This window comes from Buteo buteo, chromosome 9 (genome assembly GCF_964188355.1).
Source record: "Buteo buteo chromosome 9, bButBut1.hap1.1, whole genome shotgun sequence".
Lineage (NCBI taxonomy): Eukaryota > Metazoa > Chordata > Aves > Accipitriformes > Accipitridae > Buteo > Buteo buteo.
This window is the reverse complement of record NC_134179.1, coordinates 14918571-14938102: the sequence shown is the minus strand read 5'-3', so window position 1 is coordinate 14938102 and position 19532 is coordinate 14918571. Positions and strand designations below refer to the sequence as shown.

Here is a 19532-nt window from a genome sequence, read left to right as displayed (position 1 = left end):
AAGAAATACTTGCAGGCTTCCCGGGGCAGCTTGGGGTTATTGGCAGGCACTGCTGCTGGGCACAGATGATTTGCTTGGCTTAGCGGGACACAGCGTCTGGCTGCTGAAATACTATAATGAAAAAAAAATTGGGTTTGTGTAGCTATAGTAAGCAATCATTAAAAACTCCATTTCTAAGTATAAATACCCATCTCACTTTGTTGTTCTAGTTACTAACTTTAGAAAGTTATTGTATGTTTTTATGTATGGCAAAATTTCACAGACCTTTGCTCAGTGTTAGTCTGTTGGGTCATCCGGGATGGCAAGTGGCATTGTCAGTGCTTAGTGGATGCACTTGAGACTCCCTGGTAGTTTTCAAGATTACAAGACAAAGTCAGTCTTTCTAACTTCCCTAGTTTTTAATCTAAAAGAATAGCTGCTGGGAGGGGAAGAAAAAAGTGGCTCTGACGTTTTCTCATTGGGAACAGTCTGGCACACCATAAGTCAGGCAGAGTTGAGCAGACTTCTCCCTTATTTGGTGGGTTGACTAGATGACTTATATTTAGGATATGATAAAAGATACAGAATATAATTAACCTTAGGATTGAAGGTATCCTTTTTTCCTTTTATTCCAACTGCCTCAGGTTTTACATGCTGTAAGGGCAAAAATTTGTTCTTTGAGGCTCTTTACATAAATCTGGACTTAAAGCTTTTCAGTTCACCAGTCCCCCTGAGTGTCCCCTGATCTCACATACAGGGGAGGGACAACCCACCACAACCCCAGGATGGGGCCAAGTGTATGAGACTGAACAAACAGAGCAACGTGTCACCTCTGAACATGAGCTCTAGGGTATGAGCTGGGCAAGGCTTTAACTTTTTGTGGGAAAGCTATTGCTGGAAACCTTGCCCTGAGCACAGACACCCTCATGGGAGGACCTGAATAGGCTCCCCTGGCACCCAAAATAATACTGCTACCCTCTTGCTCCAGGGTAGGGCTGTAGGATACTTCTTGCTGGAAAAATACCTTCATTTGTGACTGGGAGGCAGCACAGCAACGGTGCAGTAGTTGGAGTGGATTTGCTTTGCTGGTCTGTGTCGCACACCTTGCATGGACAGTATCTCAGACACAGGGAGTTTTCTCTGTGTGTGGGGACTTGATCTGTTGTTGAAGGTCATATATGAAATTTGGACCTGTTTGGGAGTCCATAGCACTGTGATGCTCAGTGAATTATTTCTGTGCATAAAAAGGAGTGAAATGAAAAGGAGCCAAGTCTGGCATAGATCTAACAGGCAGGGTGTGCTGATTAGCATGTAATTCAATTTGTTAGGCGCTACAGTAAACAGCATTAAGTGCAAAATGCAGTGATTGCTCCTAATAGCACCCTTTCAGCATTACCTCGGTTCCTGCAGCAGCTGGATGGAGCTGTGTTACGACTGTTCAGCAGGCACCAGCAGAGCTGGCAGTACTCCTTTCTTGGGCAGAAGCTTGAATAACATAAATACTGCTATTATAAAAGGTGTTGGGTAGCTGTATCTAAAGAGCACAGCTCACATTCTCCTCCTATTCCTACTCCTTCCCCATTCCCCAATGGCACAGCTGGGACCAGCACCACCATAGTTTACTCAGCCATCATCAGCAGGAGAGGTGGTACTTTATTCTGATTTTCTCTACCAGTATTGTGTTTTCCTCCAGTAAACGTCATGTCCATATTTTTTTCCATCATGGCTTTGGTAAAGAAAGTCCTTTGTCTTTATTCTTGTGCCACGGTTGAACCGTGGGTTGGAGGAGCCCCTCAGCTTTGTGGTCCTGAGCTGAACACAAAGTTACCTTCTGGCTCCCCCACTTAAGAACAGACTTGCTCTTGGTCTCATGCTGTCATGCTTACTAAATTCTTTGTTTGCTGTAACTGTAGGACCACGTCCTTCAAACATCCTACTTACAAACACAAAATTAATGTGCTGCATCATTTCAGCATAAGGGCGAGTAAAGTCTTTCTGTAGAAATACACCACTGAAGCCGTGTAATGGTGAGTCCTGCTTTTTCTTCCCCCCTGAAGCTAGCTGAAGCCCACTGCCATCAACAGTAGCTGTTGTTAGACAGGTTCCCCCAGCCCCTTGTGTTGAGTATCACCGTGCACCACGTATGTGCTGTTGAGATCAGCCAGACTATTCATTGGCAAAGCACATGCAAGTAGAGGACAGACAACCTGGTTGTGCTCATCCCCACAAAAATAGCAACAAATTACAAGTACGATACCTCTCATTTCCTCTCATTCTGTGGGGGTAAGCACAGGAGGAGCTGGACAGAGAGATGGCATTTGCTGAGACCTGGCACAATCAGGAATATGTTGGAGGCTGTCAGGAAGAATTAAGTTAAGGGTGAGTGCTCTGGCATGGGGAGGATTGGGTGAGGATGCCGCACAGGCAGCTCCAAAGAGCTGCCCTGATTGCCCTGTTGTCTGTGGGATGTTTTCCCAACTAATCCCATTAGGAAATCAGGGTTTCTTAACAACTGCAAGAAGATTGCTGTTTTGCATGACAGAGAATGGATAGGTGCCTGAATGAACTTTAAGCTCATACATTTTGTACTCTTGATAGAAATTTCGTAACATTTATGTTGCGCATGCATTATCCAACATCCTGGAAAGATTCATCATTTCTCTTCAAAGCTCTTAGGTACCTCTTATTCCTAAAAGAATTTGATAAACCTTGAAGAGCTTTCTCATTTATTCACTTGTCCAGGATGTTTTCTGTTTCCACACCTGATTAAATGAGTAAATGCTTTATGTTTTGTATCATATCAGTAAAGCTATGGCAAAAATTAAATAATCTCTCCTTTTCTGAGGCCTGAGGATCAAGCACATTAGTGGGGACTGAATGAGGGCTCTTACAAGCCAGGAGCAAGAGGTTTCACAGGCTCGTCTGCCCCAAACCCACATCCTCAGACAGCTAAAGAAAACAAGTAGCATCAATCCCATTCTTGGGGAGAAATTAGGGAAAATGAAGTTTCCTTGTAATTGCTCTGCATATTAGAGGGACCACAGTAAGGAGAGGTCAGCTTTGCAGTGAAATGGGGAGAGCTTGCTAGCTGATGAAGCAAAGCAACAGTGCACGGCATTTATTATTGATACCCTTAAGAGCCAGTCAAGGCTCTGCGCCTTTTGGTAGCACCAAGCAGCTGTTTGCAGAGCTGATGGAGAGGTAGCATGGCCCAGGGCCAGGGCTGCTGTCAGCCAGGTTTCCTGGTCACCTTTTACAGGCACAGCCCCACAGGAGATGTTCTGCAGCCACCGAGTTGCAGAGCATTTTTTGCTTTTGCCCACATGGCTGAATCCATCCCTTGCTGTGAGAGGTGCCAGTATCACTGTCTCTCCTGCTATAACTTCACAGTCAATTTAAGCTGATCTAAGCATGAGCTGCAGTCAACAGGTGAGGGGCACAAGACCCACTGCCCAGACCCCAGACACCATCCCTGTGCAAAAATGTGGCCTTGGCATTGGCTTTAGATTAAAATATTCTACTGAGAAAGAGGACCCAGTGGGCCAAATTTCACATTTGCTTCTTAGCTGCAATGGTGTTGAAACATGAGACCACAATATATCAAAGAGCAATTTAAGAACAAAAAAGAGTAATATCTTGTTGAATGAATCTGCTGTATATTTAAGGAGAGACAATATGCAGTATGCCAGCTGATATTCTTTTATTTACCTGATGTTTGGGGCTCTGGAGGACTTCAAGCATCCAACAGCTGCATTAGGGTCCAAGTCCAGCAGGAAACCCTTCAAGTACTGACATTGATCAGATGAAGTAGCACATGTCTAGAGCTGATGGTTTAAAATGTGACTCCAATAGGTCTCATAGATTCAGTTCCCAGAGGGTGAATGAAATCAATCCAGTGCCATTGATCTGTAGCCAGCTGTGATTTGTGGAGCCCCACAGATGAGCAGTGAATACAAGCTACTGCCTGAACTGGCAGCTGCCTCTGAGCCTTGAAAAGAAATAATCTTTGACCAGAGACCAATCATGGTGGCTTTGGGTTAGGCTGGAAACACCTCTGCAAGTGCCACAAGGTACCCAACATGCCACTGACATTAAAAATGGAGATCACAGTGTTGGAAGTGGAAAAAGGACTAGAGAGCAAGGTGATCATAAGAGGTTTCAGGAGAGGAAGGTGAGGCAGATACCAGAGTTAACAGAGCTGGAGAGAGACTGTCAAAACAGCAGAAGATTTGGAGGGAGTTCAGAGAAGGGGAGCAAAGCCAGAGGGAGGTGTGGAAGATGAGACCTGTGAAGAAAGGCCAATGGGAGCAGGTCTACTCTGTCTAAAGAAAATACGCACCAGGGAGACATAATCACCTGCAAATGCACAGGGGGGACTTACAAAGCAGCCAGCAATCAATTTTCAAATAATGGACCTGATCCTTCAATAAACTAGTAAGAGGGAATGAGGGTGGAATAAATACCTGGTTTATCATCCCATCCTTTTTTGCAGCAGGAAGGCAGCTGTATTTGCTTCCCTGAGCTTCTCCTCTCCACCTCCTGAATCATAAAGTCAGGGTAGCACCTTTACAGCTAAGTCTCTCCTGTGATACAAGAGGTTTTATAGAGCTGCCAGCCTCCTCATCCAGCTGCATTTCAGGCAGATGCTGCTCAAGGACTTACCAAGCCCTGCTTGAAATGGGCATGAGATCAAGGTGGAAGGCTATTTTGAGACAGGAGAAAGGAGGTAGAGGACATTTCCAAGACAGGACAGTATTTCATTGAAAAGCAACAGGACCTCTGTCTGTTTCCTTGGGACCAGGAGTTTCTCCTTGCCTTAGGCAGCAGGTTTCTGGAGTCCTTCAGAAATTCTGCTCTGAACTTGCCTCAATAGAACCATTAGATTCCACTTTGTTGTAAGGTGGGACCCACCAAACCCAAGGGTTAATCCAGATCGTGAGTGTATTGGCTGTTTCCTAGGCCAATAGAGTGAGCAAATACCTTCATCCCTTTCAGTTTGCAGTTCATGCCTCCTTCCACTTTACCTCTGAAACCTCTCTTGCCCCACCTATCTGCCTGGGCTCCCTGTGTGCCCTGCAAATCCTCCTGCTGCTTTCCCAAGGCTCTTCGGGATGGGCAAAGCAGATGGGAGGAAGGCAAACAAAACCACTCTGGTCAGGAAATAACAACTAACATAGTTGACCAAAAAGGTCACTTTCTGTAGAGTAAGTACTGTGATGATTAGCTTTACCAGGCAGCCAGGTTGACCGAGGTGCCTCCAGCAACGCACAAGCTGGGAAGGTCACATTTCCTCCAGCAAGCCTCCAGTTCCTTGCTTGCATAGCACTGGGGGGACTCCTCTCTCTTCTCCACACCACTGCACAAAGGCTAAAGGAGCTGATCCTTCCTCCTGGGCCTTAAAAGGAGTAGGGCCGTCACTGTAATGAATCCCACCTGAGTCTGCTGGCCAGGACCCAGCAAGCTGCACCCTCCCAGGCATCATAAACCCAGGTGCTTCGGGCATGGGGTTCTCTCACAGCAAATTGTTTCTCTCCCAAAGGAGAAGTCAGGCCATGTAAATATGATGATTATAGCAGCTGATACCTGATACTGTTTTTAAGGAGGACCCTTTACAAATGCAGATGAAGGCCCTTAGACCAGGCTGGAATTAGATTTGAGCTCTCTGTCTATTCGCATCGCTGAAAGGGCATAGGATTAAACCCCACTTTCACTGCTGCTGGGTGAGATCTAGATATGAACATAGCGGGGCTGGGCTCTCATCTGGGGTGGGTTGTCTTTTCCTCAAGGTCTGGCATATAGATTTAGGACACAAAGCTGTGCGTGCATTTGCTCACCACTTACACCATGTGCTGTCCTCCAAGCAAAGCTGTATGCTGCTGTTGGTAGATCTCAGGGCTGTGAGCTTTCATGGCATGCATCTTTCAGCATGAGCAGATCAGCAGAGAGAGGACTAGAAAGTAGGACCTGGGGCTTTCTCTCCTAGGAGTAGAAGCATTTCCTTGTTTCATAAGGTATTATGAACATGTATAGATTAGAGACTGGGTTAGTTTCTTAAAATCTCAGATCCGGGAGAGGAGGTCAAATAAGTGCTTTCCTTGTGTAGATCTCAAAGACAGTATGTGCAGAGTAAGGTAGGTATTTGGTTAATAATATCTACTAAAATTATACAGTAGAGAGAATGGCTCTAGGTTGCAACAAGGCATAAAGATGTCTGTTTTTTTCTTTTCTTTCCGGTTTCCCTATGACTTCTCCAGATTTTTCCACCATGTTTGGAAAGAAGAAGAAAAGGCTTGAAATTTCTGGGCCCTCTAACTTTGAGCATCGGGTTCACACTGGCTTTGACCACCGGGAGCAGAAGTTCACGGGACTACCTCAACAGTGGCACAGCTTGCTGGCGGACACGGCAAACAGGCCAAAGCCTATGGTGGATCCCTCATGCATCACTCCCATCCAGCTCGCGCCTATGAAGGTATCATGCAAAGTCACCTTTGAATTTCCTAACCTACCTTTAACCTTAATGAAGTACCAATAGTGTCTGTCCTAGGAAGCACACATGGCTGGGGAGTGTGCAACTACAGAGAGAGCTGCAAATCCAAATATTTAATAGTAGAGGTGAAAGGAAAATTGTTATATGTATATAACTTGTACAAATGTCGCAGAAGAGTGTGAGTCATGGGTCTTGCATGGGCCATGCCTTTGCGCTTCTGGGCTGCAGAAGAAAAAGCCACAAGTCCCGGTGGAGGCCCAAAATGACGCTCCTCTGCAGCATAAAGCTCCTTGATAATTAATTTAAGAATGGTGCTGTAGGCAAAGGCAGTTTGGAGCAAGGGAGGGAGGGAAAAGTACACCAAAGGAAAAAAATTAAATTGCTTGTTCAGCCAGGCAAGGAGCTCAGGCAGGGATCTCATTGCCACCCAACGCTGCCTGGAGGGGGTAACTCAGGTGATGGAGCTGAGCTTCTCGCCAGGTGGTAAAATGAGGGGATGCAGCCCCAGGTTGTGGCTTGGGAGGTTCAAGCTGGACAGCTGGGGAAAGAACTTGGCTCGGAGGGTAGAGCAGTACTTGACAGGGCACCGGCACCGCTCTGGTATCCCCATCCTTAGAGGCTCAGGATTCAGGTAGACAAATTTGCCCTGATTTAGCAGCGTTTCTGGGATTGCATATCCTAACATCCCCGTAAGTCACACCTGTGAACTGGTGCTAGCCTATACCCCACCAGCCACATACATCTCACTGTCATGCAGCTGAAAAATAACTTCAGGATTTCATCTTCGTGTGGATTTTTCTGCAGCAGGGGAAAATCAGATAATCCTGAGAGCACAGGCCCTGTATTTATATTTGATAAGTGCTCTTTGCTAAATCTATATTTACTGCCTGCTCCTGAAGGACACTCATCACTTGCTGATCAGGACTGCTGGGTGTTGCTACAGGACAAGGGAGATAAAACCAAAGTCTTGATTCTTGCTGTAATAAAATATCTTACTGTATAATAGAGGCCCAGAATAATGAGGAAAAAGGTAGGCAAACCTTTTCCTGCTAGGGGAGGAGAGCAACTTTGTTCCACAGCCCTTCTTGACACCAAAATATCCCTGGGTGTTTTGACATGAATGCATAAAGATGTTTTAAAATTTTAAAAAATCAGTTTACTATCTTGCAGCAGTACCATCTCTTTTCTGCGGTTCTGGAGCCATAAATGTATAAGCTTATAAAGTTTTAAAATGTATTAGCTTTCTTAGCACCATACAGGCAATGTGACTCTGGGTCTCAGCCTGAAAATGGACATATGCATAGCTTGATTCACGAGCTGAGTCCCATTGAAGCAATACACACTGCGGGGTGTGAAGGATCAAGCCCCAAATGAGGAATTGTCGCATTTTGTAGTGGAGAAAATCGCTGTCAGTTGTTTCCAAGCAATTGTCAATTCTTGCTTTTCTGTCTGTGTATCAGAGGTCTACATAGGTCTGTATATCAGGGGTCTATATGTGCGCATATACTAGGGATGCACTTCTGAACTAAACCATCCTGTGCCAGGAAGGGGCTGGGGCCAGGAGCCAAAATGCAGCTCCCAAGGTGAGCTTCCAGTGTAGCCTTGGGCCATGGTGGTCCTTGATGCAGCCATGCATCCCACGACATCTTCCCAGAATGCGTGTCCTGGGGACAGGGTGCCTGCAATTTGGTCCCCATCTTGGCAGCGGCCGTGGGGCCGAGCACAATCAAGTCCATCTGCAGAGGGACCTGCAGGAGGGGTTTTCTGCTTAGATGGAAGATGTGAATTTGGAAGCAGATTACCCAAATTGTAGTTAATTGCATGCCACTGCTCTAAAAGTATAGTTAGAGGAGGAAATGTGTTTAAGACAAGAAATTGTGCCTTTGCCCTCTGGGTACTTTCCCTGAGACTCAGTTACAGCCTATTGAAATGGGCCTCCATAATAGTGCTAGAAAAAACAGGTTAGTTTTAATAGCAACTAAGAGGCATTGACTGTCATCTGAGAATTTGCTTTTAACTCTATTGCAAGATAACATTTTGCTGTATATTTATAAAGAATTAACACGCCTTGTTTTGATATAACTTAGCTTATGGAGGGAAACTGAGTTGTGGCCACTTTAAACTAAGAATATTTAATGTTGCTAAACTAGTTCAGTGTAATCATTTAATCTAGACAAATATTTTTTTATGTGTGCTCATACACCAGCACCTTGAGTTCTGTTGAAAGGTTATTTAGGCACTGAGGACTTCATAACTTCAGTGAGAACTGAAGATTTAAAATACACTTGCAATTCATGAAGACAGAAACCAAAGGTTCCGAGATCTCAATATTGTTTACAACTTTTCTCTTTTCCACCCACCAATAGATAGTTTAATTAACACACTTGTGAAAGCACTGAGGTTTAGCAGAAGAAGATTCATAATTGTGTCCTGAGTCACAGTATTAAGTCAGGCTGAGGCATTTGGCCAGAATTAGTTCATGCCATGGTTTCAGGTCATACAGCAGCTCTGTAACTCCTCTATTCTGCACTCCTAAATTTATTCTCTAATTACTTCAGTATATTGGCTACCTATATAGTGTGAGGCAGAAGTGTTCCTGCTAATAGGCGCTCCTTTGTGACTGAAGAGTAGCACAGATCATAGAGGTAGACTTTGAAAGTACAATTTCTTGGTTACAGAACCAGTGTTTGTTTGCTTTGGGCTTCACCCAAAGCTGAAGCAGAGGAAGGGAAAGATGTTTCTTGACTTCTGTAGGTTTTGCAGCTTTCCTGGTTAGTGGTGTTTGCTTGTTTCTCAGTCTGCAAAGCAGATAGGATCTGATGGTACACAGTGTATCCCTTTGGGTAAAACCAATAAATGATAAATATTCTCACTGCTCCATCTATATTCAAAGGCAGCAGCAGCAATGATGAAGAGGCAGTGCCCTGGGCTCCCAAATATCCTGGGGGATGTCATCGCTGTGCCTCTGCGTTGGCTGGGATGAAAGGCTTGTAGTGCTTTTGCACGCGGGTGACAGTGGCTTGTCATGGTAATATCAACATTTGAATCCAAACCTGAGCTGACTGTACAAATTCATTCATTTCAAGTACAAGGAGAGACAGTAATGGGATTCCCCTTCTCGGTGTGGGTGACCCAGATACCAGCAGAGTATTGTGTATTTCAGATGCTAACACAAGTCAGTAAAATGCGGCAGAAAAATTCATGAGAAACAGGAAGCAACAGTAGTCTTGATAGGCTTGGGGTGTGGAGGCAGGGGGGGTTCAAAAAAGGCTGATTTTTCATCAAAAACTTCTCTGCATGAAAAATGTGAACTGCCTGTGTGTTCGTGTACTTAAAATAGGCTTCATGAAGTCTGAGATCCTGATGTCAGGCTTCTCAGTCCTCTTGCTTCAGTACTTTGTAGTTGTGCCGTGTATACCTGGTTTGCATGTTTGCCCTCAGCACACAATATGCTTGCCCTGTCATCTCTGTTACACTACACAGGAGCTTCAGTTTGTTGCCACACTTTGATTTTTGGAAAGCTTCAGAATCAACTGAAATCAGAAACTAAGCAAATGCATTGTCCTTAGGCAGTAAAACTAATTCTTCATGGTTTTTCCACTCTGCTCAAAATACTAGGAAAACAAACACCAGAACCCTTATTTTGGGGATTTGTGCCAGAAGAGCTTAGCATTGGCTTTGTAAAGATGCTCTGTTAAGATGCTTGAATATCTGCTGCTGTCAGTGGGAGCAGGATGGCATTGAAGACTTGTTAAAATCTCTTCTCATGTTTCCTGGTGCAGCAAGCAGCTGAGCATACTCACTTCTGTCAAGTTACTGGAGGAAAAAATGCCATTTTTTTCTGAAAAAACACCACACTGGGGTTATTCTTCAGTTGTCTATGCTGGTACATGCGTGAAGCCTCCATTGCTTTGCTTTTGTTGATGCTTTGGGTAGTCTTACCCATCCACACCATTGGCAAGATCAAGGTACCCAACTTGAGGATGACATACATGGTGGTGGGCTTGTCCTTGAGTAAAGAGGGAGGGTGCTGTGAGTATTTGGGTGGCCAAATATATAGAGGCACCAAGAGGACTGAATCCTTCCAGCAGGGACCTCTGCAACTCCTTCTTCTCTGAGCACATTGCAGTAAATCCAACCATGCTCATGTGGTGGAATTTCACGTTTCCTGAATTTTCTCCCCCGTGTCCATCCCTTGAAAACACAGGATGTAAGGGCATGAGAGCTTTCGCTGCCCCGTGGTATCTGACATGCACCGAGATGAGCATTAGCACAGCTTGGCAATGCAGAGGCATCAGTGTTCAGCCAGCAAAGGCAGAGCGACATCCTCAGCTTGACATTGATGCTGTATTGTCAGGAAAATGGAAGGAGCCTCTTCTGTGCTGTGTTGAGCTGCTTTAAAAGTAGAGGAAACATCGTCCTTTCTATCACTTCAGCAAAATGCCCTTGAATGCCCCGCGGCTGGGCTGAGATGTACATTAATTGTGCCATCCATTAATTGCACAGTTCATTTACCTGGTGTCCTGCAACGTGTGGGTGTTGCAGGGCAGAGAATTTCTGTAGGAGACAGACTACAGAGTCGCTGGCTTTTCTGGCTCTCTTTCATCCTCCTGTTTCAGTGGTCTAATCTATATGTTTTGTCTTACTAGTTTTAGTTTTTCTCACTTCTGCATCTCAAACATTGACCTTGATACTGGCGAGTTAACTGTAATCTTTAAAACCTTTCTAAGTTTCTACTGCTATATTTCAGCCTTTCTATTACACAGGGAAAAAATAATCAGAAAATGAGTTACTGGTCATGGCCCTTTTAATAGCTCTGACATGAAAATCAAAGCTTCTGTTTACTGTGCGTGTTGACAGAAGGAGAAGCAGATATTTCTCTTCCCCATCCTATTTGGCCTCTTAAAGTATTTCCAGCAATGAAATTCAAGCCTTGTTTAAGGTGTCATTTTCTTCCTACATTAACATGCTTTCCTTGCTTAGATGGAGGACACTGAGCATTTGTACAGAGCCGTGCACTGTGGTGCTGAGTGGCCGAAGACCTCAAAGAGGGGAGGTGGGCAGGGTCCTTGTCTGGGCTTGAGTGGTCAGAAATGTCCAGCTCTCATTAGATAACCCACAGCCCTCTCCTCCTGCGTGGAATTGTGCAGGGGAAATGCCTGACCAGGAAAAGGGGGATTTAGAAATAAAGAGCTGCTCAGAGGCTTTGCCTCCTGCTTGGGGGCAGATGGACAAAGCGGTGGTTGTTCTGACCTCTCTTCCTTGCCCTCCCAAATTTCTACCTCTCTTTCTTGATAGCGCCTTCTTTTTATTTACTCCTCCTGTGGTACCTCTGTAGATGGGACAGTCTCAACTTCTTGCTTGAAGGTTGACTCCCATCCCACCAGGATGCCATGGACCCATGGTGCTGCTCTTGCTGGGACAGGACCTGGAAGGCTGCTGACATCTCGTGGGTCTTCCTTGTAACGACATCATGAAAATTCATGCTTAATAACTCACGTTTCCTAATCACACACTTTGCAATTGCACGCTGGGCCTGGCGGATGCTCAGCTGGGTGAAAGCGGGGGCTATCTTCAAAAAGGGCAAGACCCAACACCTTGCAGCATAGGAAATTCTGGGTGGAAGGGAAATGTCTTGCCAGCAAGCGTGGTTGAGCAGCAAGACAGCAGCCTGGGCGGACTGTGGGATCTCAGCCTTTGGAGAGGGCAAAATTTTATGGACAATGCCCTTAGCAGCCTGACTGGACTTTGACGTTAGCCCTGCTCTGAGCAGGAGTTTGGACTGGATGACCTGCAGAGGTCCCTTCCAGCCTAAATTCTTCTGTGATTATCTTAATCTACAAGTGATTACGGTCAGATTTGCAATAGTCCTTTAAGGCAGCCCCACTTTCAATTTATTTTGATCACTAAAGAGGAATGCGTTTGATGCTACATGGTGCCAGAAGAAACTACTGCAACATATTTAAGTAGAAGCTTTTCTTTCAAAGGGATAATGCATCACTCTTGAGGGCTATTTGATTTCCCATGTTCTTAAGTGGCAATACTGCTTCAGTTTATCTCCATACCCTCCCTTTACAGATATAATACAAATATGCCACCTAGTGTCCATGGATGTGTCTTACTGTGACATTTGCTTGGTGTGAGAAGAGCCAAGTTGCCGATTTTGTGTAATCTTGCAGCAAATCTATCACTGTACAAGTAAAAATCGGCCACAGTATGAATAAATGCAAGTACACAGCTCAGAAGGTTTTTATTATTTATATCACTAGGTTAATACCTTTCTCATATGTACTACATGTACAAAGGAAACCTTTGGTTTTATTTCTGATTGTCTGATTTCAGAAAATTACAGGTTTTTATGTAAGTCCTTTAGAAGAATATTGCTGCTGCCTGTGAAGTTGAGTTCGAAAAGAGAGAAAACGCTTGAATAAAAGAATAGGAAGAATTTTTTCAGATCAGTAGTTCATTTTATGGAAAATGCAGTTTCACTGTAAGGAGTGTCAGCTGGAAGAGAATACACTTTGGAGATCAGAAGTTGTTTGTTTCAGGTTTTTCTGTCAAAATATTTAAATATTTTGGTTTCAAAGATCAAAGCAGCCTTGGATGTGAAGTGCCCCAGGAAGCAACCCAGAGCAGGGCTGTTACAGCAGCTTGTCTTCTGGCACCACTATGGCAGGAGCTGCCTGTCCCTCTCCACCGATGGACCCTGAGCAGGGCAGTCAGGTGAGGTAAAAAACTGCTGGAGGACTAAAGTTAAGGGAGAGGAGTGCTATTGCTCCAGTAATACAATTTCTCCTTTCCTTGGACCCTCCTCAGGTCTTCTCCTTACCCATACCCACATACATTCAATGACATTAATACATCATCATCTCTGTCAACAGTGCATAAACTGGTGCATGGATTTTTTACTCAAGTGTCACACTGGCAACCTAGAGTCATCATAAAATGAAGCCAAGCCTGTCAGTGTTTAAGAGGCATTTGGGCAATGCCCTTAATAACATGCTTTAACTTGGTCAGCCCTGAATTGGTCAGGCAGTTGGACTAAATGATTGTTGTAGGTCTCTTCCAACTGAAATATTCTGTTCTGTTCTATTCTATTCTGTTCTGTGGAAGCACCTCTTCTTAACTGATGCGTTCTCTGTTGTTCTTCATAGTTTTGAGTTTCTGGCTTTCTGAACAGCAAAGTTCCTGATCAGCTTTTTAGCAGCAGCTCTTTCATTTTCATACCATTGCTTTTCAGACTATCAAAGCACTTCATCCAGCCTAACTAGAAATTGTTTTTCTAGAGCCTCATTTGGAGAAGAAAAAGCAGCATCATAATCATTTCACATTGACTCAAAACACAAAATGTTCCTCAGTTTTTCAGTTCAACTAATGAACCAGAAAATCAATTATTCACATAATTTTTCTGACCAAGATATTTGTCCCTCATAATAAACCCCTCAGGTTCAGCCAGGTATGTTAGGAGGGTGTCCTGGTTTCAGCCGGGATGGAGTTAACTGTCTTCCTAGTAGCTGGTACAGTGCTATGTTTTGAGTTCAGTATGTGAAGAATGTTGATAACACTGATGTTTTCAGTTGTTGCTCAGTAGTGTTTAGACTATGGTCGGGGATTTTTCAGCTTCTCATGCCCAGCCAGGGCACCTGACCCAAACTGGCCAACGGTGTATTCCATACCATGTGACTTCCCATCTAGTTTAGGAACTGGGAAGGGGGGGGGGGGCAGGGAATCGCCGCTCGGGGACTGGCTGGGTGTCGGTCGGCGGGTGGTGAGCAATTGCCCTGTGCATCATTTGCACATTTCAATCCTTTTATTACTTACTGTTGTCATTTTATTAGTGTTATCATTATCATTATTAGTTTCTTCTTTTCTGTTCTATTAAACCGTTCTTATCTCAACCCAGGAGTTTTACTTCTTTTCCTGATTTTCTCCCCCATCCCACTGGATGGGGGGGGAGTGAGTGAGCGGCTGCGTGGTGCTTAGTTGCTGGCTGGGGTTAAACCATGACAGAGGGTCTGTCTGCAGCTGAACTGCAGACACCAGCATCAGGGTTTACAGGCAGGACCTGGCCATCCTAGAGAAACACTGAGGTTGCCAGTAAAAAAATCTCTCCTAGCACACAGAATAAATACTGTAAGTGGCGAAACAAGTTTTTCACATTCCATCTTATTTCTATCCTTTAAATGTGCTCAGATGACCCAGGAGTAATGCCTGCAGAAGTGTGGTTTTCAGAGGTGGTCCCTCTAGCTAAGACAGATAGCACTGGGTAGGGAACAATGCTTTGGTCCGTGTTGGACCGTGTAGACAAGATCAGCACTGCATGAAGGCTTTAAGTGCATCATTTTGCACCTCTGCCTTGGAAGGGTGGTAATCAGTCACCTGCTGATCCTGTCCTTCATTTAAAAGGTCCTCGACATCCCCGAAGGAGCTTGGGCTACCAATACCCTACTCCTGCAGACACATGGAGGCAGGCTTGCACGCACATCTGCGCAGTCCCACTGAGCTCATTGAGCTCTATCCCTGGAGTAGTGTCAGAGTTTTCTGTCTGCAGGGTGGAGATCTGGGGATGTTGTTAAGAAATCCTTCATTATCTGAGTAAACTTTGTTCATGCAGCAGTTGGCATTGATTTGAATTGGTCTGCTCACATGGGAAAGGAGTTACTTTACCTGGGCCTGCAGCAATAATAGACAGTAATATAGATTACAGACTTCTGTGGGTAAAAGTAGTTCTCTCTGATATGATTAGTAAAATAATGTTTTTAAATGCTCTTTGGACCAGCATTGTGATTTTAAGTAATACTAGCATTGGAGGAATCTTGCAAGGGCAAGCTTTAGTTCTATTAATGAAAGCTTATGTGGGTGAGCAGAACTTTTCAATACGCTAAGTAAAGATTGAAAATAAATTTAGAGTTCACAGTCTACATCTGCTGAGGCAGACTAGCCTGCTTTAGAGCTAAAAAAACACATTAACCTGTAGGTCTACACATAAAAGGGGCAAAGTCTCAGTGTCAGCATTTCAGAAATTGAATCTGGTCTCCTCTGGGAATACCAGACTGGGAATACTCTCCCGGTGGTGCTGTATAACCTGGAATGAGCCAGGAATTAGATCCTGAGCAAGGACACTCGTAATCAGGTTCTTTTTTTAACATGGAAGTTAGTCCCTGAAGGCAAATTTATAGGAAACTGTTTCAGTAACTCCTCTCGCTGGCTTGCGTGCCCTGATAAATGAGCCACGCTCCCAGCTTGCTGCCTGGAGGTGGAGGGCTCTGGCTCCATCGCTGCTAACATGACTGTTGTTTCCTTCTCATTTGTTTAGCTAAGCTTTTTGCCTCCGAAACTTTCCCTGTGCTGACGCATAAGATCTCTGGGGCCAGAAGCGGGGCTTGGGCCCATGAAGGACCAGGCAGGCAGAGGTGATGCTTCGGGGCGGCTGCTGCAGCGGTAGGGTCATTCTGGTTTCTGTACCATGGCAGTGATCCCCTAGAGCAAAGCATGGAAAATAAACAGTAAAATGTAAGCAGTAAATGCTTGCTCCAGTAAACATGTGGAAAGGCTGAATGTGTTTTACCAAGCTTCAGCCAAATAGTCGCTTGGCTCTGCTGAGAAAGCTGATGGAGTAAAAGACCCTGGGAGATTTCTTATTTTCCATGGACTGGCCGAACTTCCAGTAGTGCTACTGATGTCCCTCAGATAGAAAGTTGGCGTTCATGTTAGAAAATCTCGGCTCATTTCGTCGGTGGCCGGCAGCGGGAAACGCTAGGTGGCAGCAAGAAATCTCTGGAAGTTCATCTCCCTGCGTGTCAAAAGCAGACCCAGACAGCAGAAGTAATGAGAAATCTGCTTGGGTTCCTGATGGCATTTGCTCAAGGCAGACGTTTTAGCCCACTTCCTAACAGGTCTGTGGAGGGGATTTCCATATAAAATTGGTCACGCAGCATTTGCACTCGCATCGACACTAGGGCAGTGTTTGCTACTTCCATTTCCATTTAACCATGCAATGACAATAATCATTCAGTAACTACACATTCTGCACATCTCCATGAAATATTTGTTCCTAAGTCTACTAATGAACTTGTTTGGGTCCATTTGTACACCAGAACAGAAACCATTCTGGTTATAGTCCCACTAAATTAAACTCTATATTATAACCAAACAGCGAAGATTATTCGATCCCAGCAGAGTTTAGCTCAAGAAGAGTAGTAAGATCAAGGGGAAAACAATGTTGCCAAGCAGCTCCCTTACCTGTGGAGCCAAACCTCCAGGTGTAAATGTGGTTTTTTCTACCTCCTGCTCTGACATGATTAGATCTGGGCTTTGGTGGCTCTCTAGGAATTTGAAAGTGCTTTGCTGCTCATTCTTTCTTGTCTTCCCCTTCATGCAGGATCCAATTACACTAGACAAGTGCTGTGTATTATGGGGGAACAACGCTGACTTGCCTGCAGAGACTTTTAAATGCCTTTTCTGTTGTCTGTGGGATGAACTGTGCAGGCCAGAAAAAAAAAATGGCATTTCAGATACAGGTCTTTGGAGAGAGAAAAGTGAACGGAAGAGAAATATTTAGGATGACCACGTCTGCTTTTTAATTGCCAAGATCAGATCCAACAGGCTTTAGTTAGCTATCAAGATCACAGAGTTAAAAGAAGAGCAAGAGACCAAGTGTTACTGAATTTTACAGTTTTGTAGTCTGAACAAAACAGTAATTGCTATCTGTGTCCTAGTTTGCATTTAATAATACCCACAGAGCACAGCACAAATGAAGATGCTTACTGCTACAACTTACGCTTTGATGTGAAGTAGCACTTTCCAGAAGCGTTGGGATGTATAGGCATAGAAAACTGGTTTAAACACACCAGCTTTTATGAACCACCCTGGGAAAATGCTCTGGGGCAGGAGATCGGGTCTGACTCCCATCCCACACCCTGGGCCGGGGGGAACAGCCCCATTTCTCTCTTATCAGCAGTGACTGCATGGGCTTCTCCTTCTTCCTGACTTTCCGTGTTGCCCGGCGAGGGTTGGAGGAAGGGGAGGGAGCAGCACTTTGTCAGGCAGATTAATTTATCAAGCGTGTCAGGACCAATCTGCCACTGGGGACAGAGTGCATTTGGTGGTGGTGCAGCCCAGCAAATCGAATCAAATTGAGATCACCCTAGAAATGTTTTAGCAGTTTCTTGTAAATGAGATATTGTGGTGCGGTGCTGGGCACTCTGCTGCAGAGCATCCTCTGAAATCTTCTGCCTTCGTTTGTTCCCAACAAGAAGGTGTTTGATTTGCACTTCCTCATGTCTTTCCTCTCACCTGCCTAACTGTCAGATTTCTGCGCAAGGGGCGCTCTTTGCTCTAAGTCCACATTTGCAGGTGAAAATCGCTCCGTGGGAGTTAGTACCACTTAGGGCATTCCTATTGCTGCATTTCCCATTTAAGAGCTGTCCTTGGAAAGGAAGACTAATATTCTTCCTTGGAAGAAAGAATGCTGCAATTTACAATGCATATGAAATTATTCTGTGTTGTGATTTTGCTGATACAAATTCCTAAATTCTCTGAAATCAAAGAGTGAGGTTTCAGAAGATGAAGGAGCCCATAATACTCAGAGACATCAATCAGATTAAAAAGCACAGCTTATGTGTTTGTGGCCAGGAACCCACAATTTTAGTGAAGTACCTTGAAACTTTCTCACTATTTTTAAGGCCATGAGACTGAGGCATTTTTTGGCACAACACTGGCTGCAGGATGATTTCTCCTGCTGTACCTTGATATGGCCAGCATACCGCACACATCATCCCACCCTTCCTTGGTGTGTTAATCTCAAATACGCAGGGCTGTGATTGCGGTGACTGTCTCGACCCTGAGCGGTACTTTGCTGGGCTCATGGGAGATGAGCCCCATCGATCTGCGAAAAGCTGGTTGCATGGCGCTTGGAACTGAGGCACTCATCAGCATCTTCTTCTGCTCGCTGCCTTCGCCTGATGATTTATGAAGTGGGAAGATAATTCACAACCCCCGCACTGCAGCTTGCAGAGCACAAGGAGCTTCTCGAGCTGGCCTCTGTATGCTCTGAAACAGAAATGTTGACTTTGTCTTCAAACATCTGCCTATATAAAGTCTCCTTTACTGTGGTAAATCACAGCAAAAAGTAATACAGTTTAAATTGTTTCTTCTAAATTATCAGACTGTCAAAATCCTCATTTTAATTAAAAGCGGGGAGATGACTGTGACTGCAGCAGAGTGACCCAAGAGCCTCTGTCCTCCTAAGCAAGTGCCCCACTGCCAGAGCTGTCAGATGAAGGCAAGTACTTCCCTAGCGTAAAATTTTATCACACTGGAATTTACTCAAGTATTTCAGAAAGCTCAATCAAACTGCAGCCAGAACTCTTTCACTGAGAAAAAAGCGCCAGGATCATTAATTGGGTTAATGCTCCATCAACCTTGCATTTGTTAGTGGGCATGTTTAGGGCACGAGGGAAACCTCTGCCAGGGAAATGTCATCTGAGCTACAAAGACAATTTATGCTATGGTGCGACTTTATGAATTACAGACTGTCCCTCTCTTCAGGCTTTTTTAATTGGCGTTGTTGGTCGAGAGCAAACTATAGTCTCCATGGTGGCAGTCAGTACCCCTGTACCACAGTGGTCATTACAATAAACATACGTAGTGGTGAGCAAGACTGAAATGATATGGCACTGTGTTTTACACTGCCCACCCTACTGTGGGGCTCGTCTCTCCGTGAATAGCCCACACCAACACCTTTCTGGCCTCTACAATAAAATCTGCAATGGTGTCATGCGCCTTGGTTGTAGAAAGGCTATTTTTTAAAATGCATATCAGCCCTGGGAAGACTCACACAATGTTGTGCCCCACCGGTTCCCAGCACTAATCATGGATAGATGTAAAATACTGACTCTGTGCCATAGAAGCAGTGTCAGTGGGCGCCTCAGCATCGGCACCGCGTGGGAGACCCACAGCTCCTGTGAAGCGTAGTGGTAGGTTATCAAAGCTGAAGTATTTGAGGAGGTGGTGGTTGAGTGTTTAATTCTTGTGATTTCTCATGCCTTTGTTGAGAAAAGTGGAT

At 44.7% G+C, this 19532-nt stretch overlaps 1 protein-coding gene across 2 annotated transcripts in view; it reads left to right on the top strand.

Annotated features, from left to right (window-relative positions):
- PAK5 (p21 (RAC1) activated kinase 5) overlaps positions 1–19532 on the top strand; it is a 92485-nt gene that overhangs the window by 44185 nt on the left and 28768 nt on the right. For both annotated transcript variants that reach the window (XM_075035454.1, XM_075035453.1), the window contains one exon: positions 6234–6448. In XM_075035454.1, the coding sequence (XP_074891555.1) occupies positions 6245–6448 (204 nt within the window). In that variant the 5' untranslated portion in view covers positions 6234–6244. The remainder of the gene's footprint in view (positions 1–6233; positions 6449–19532) is intronic.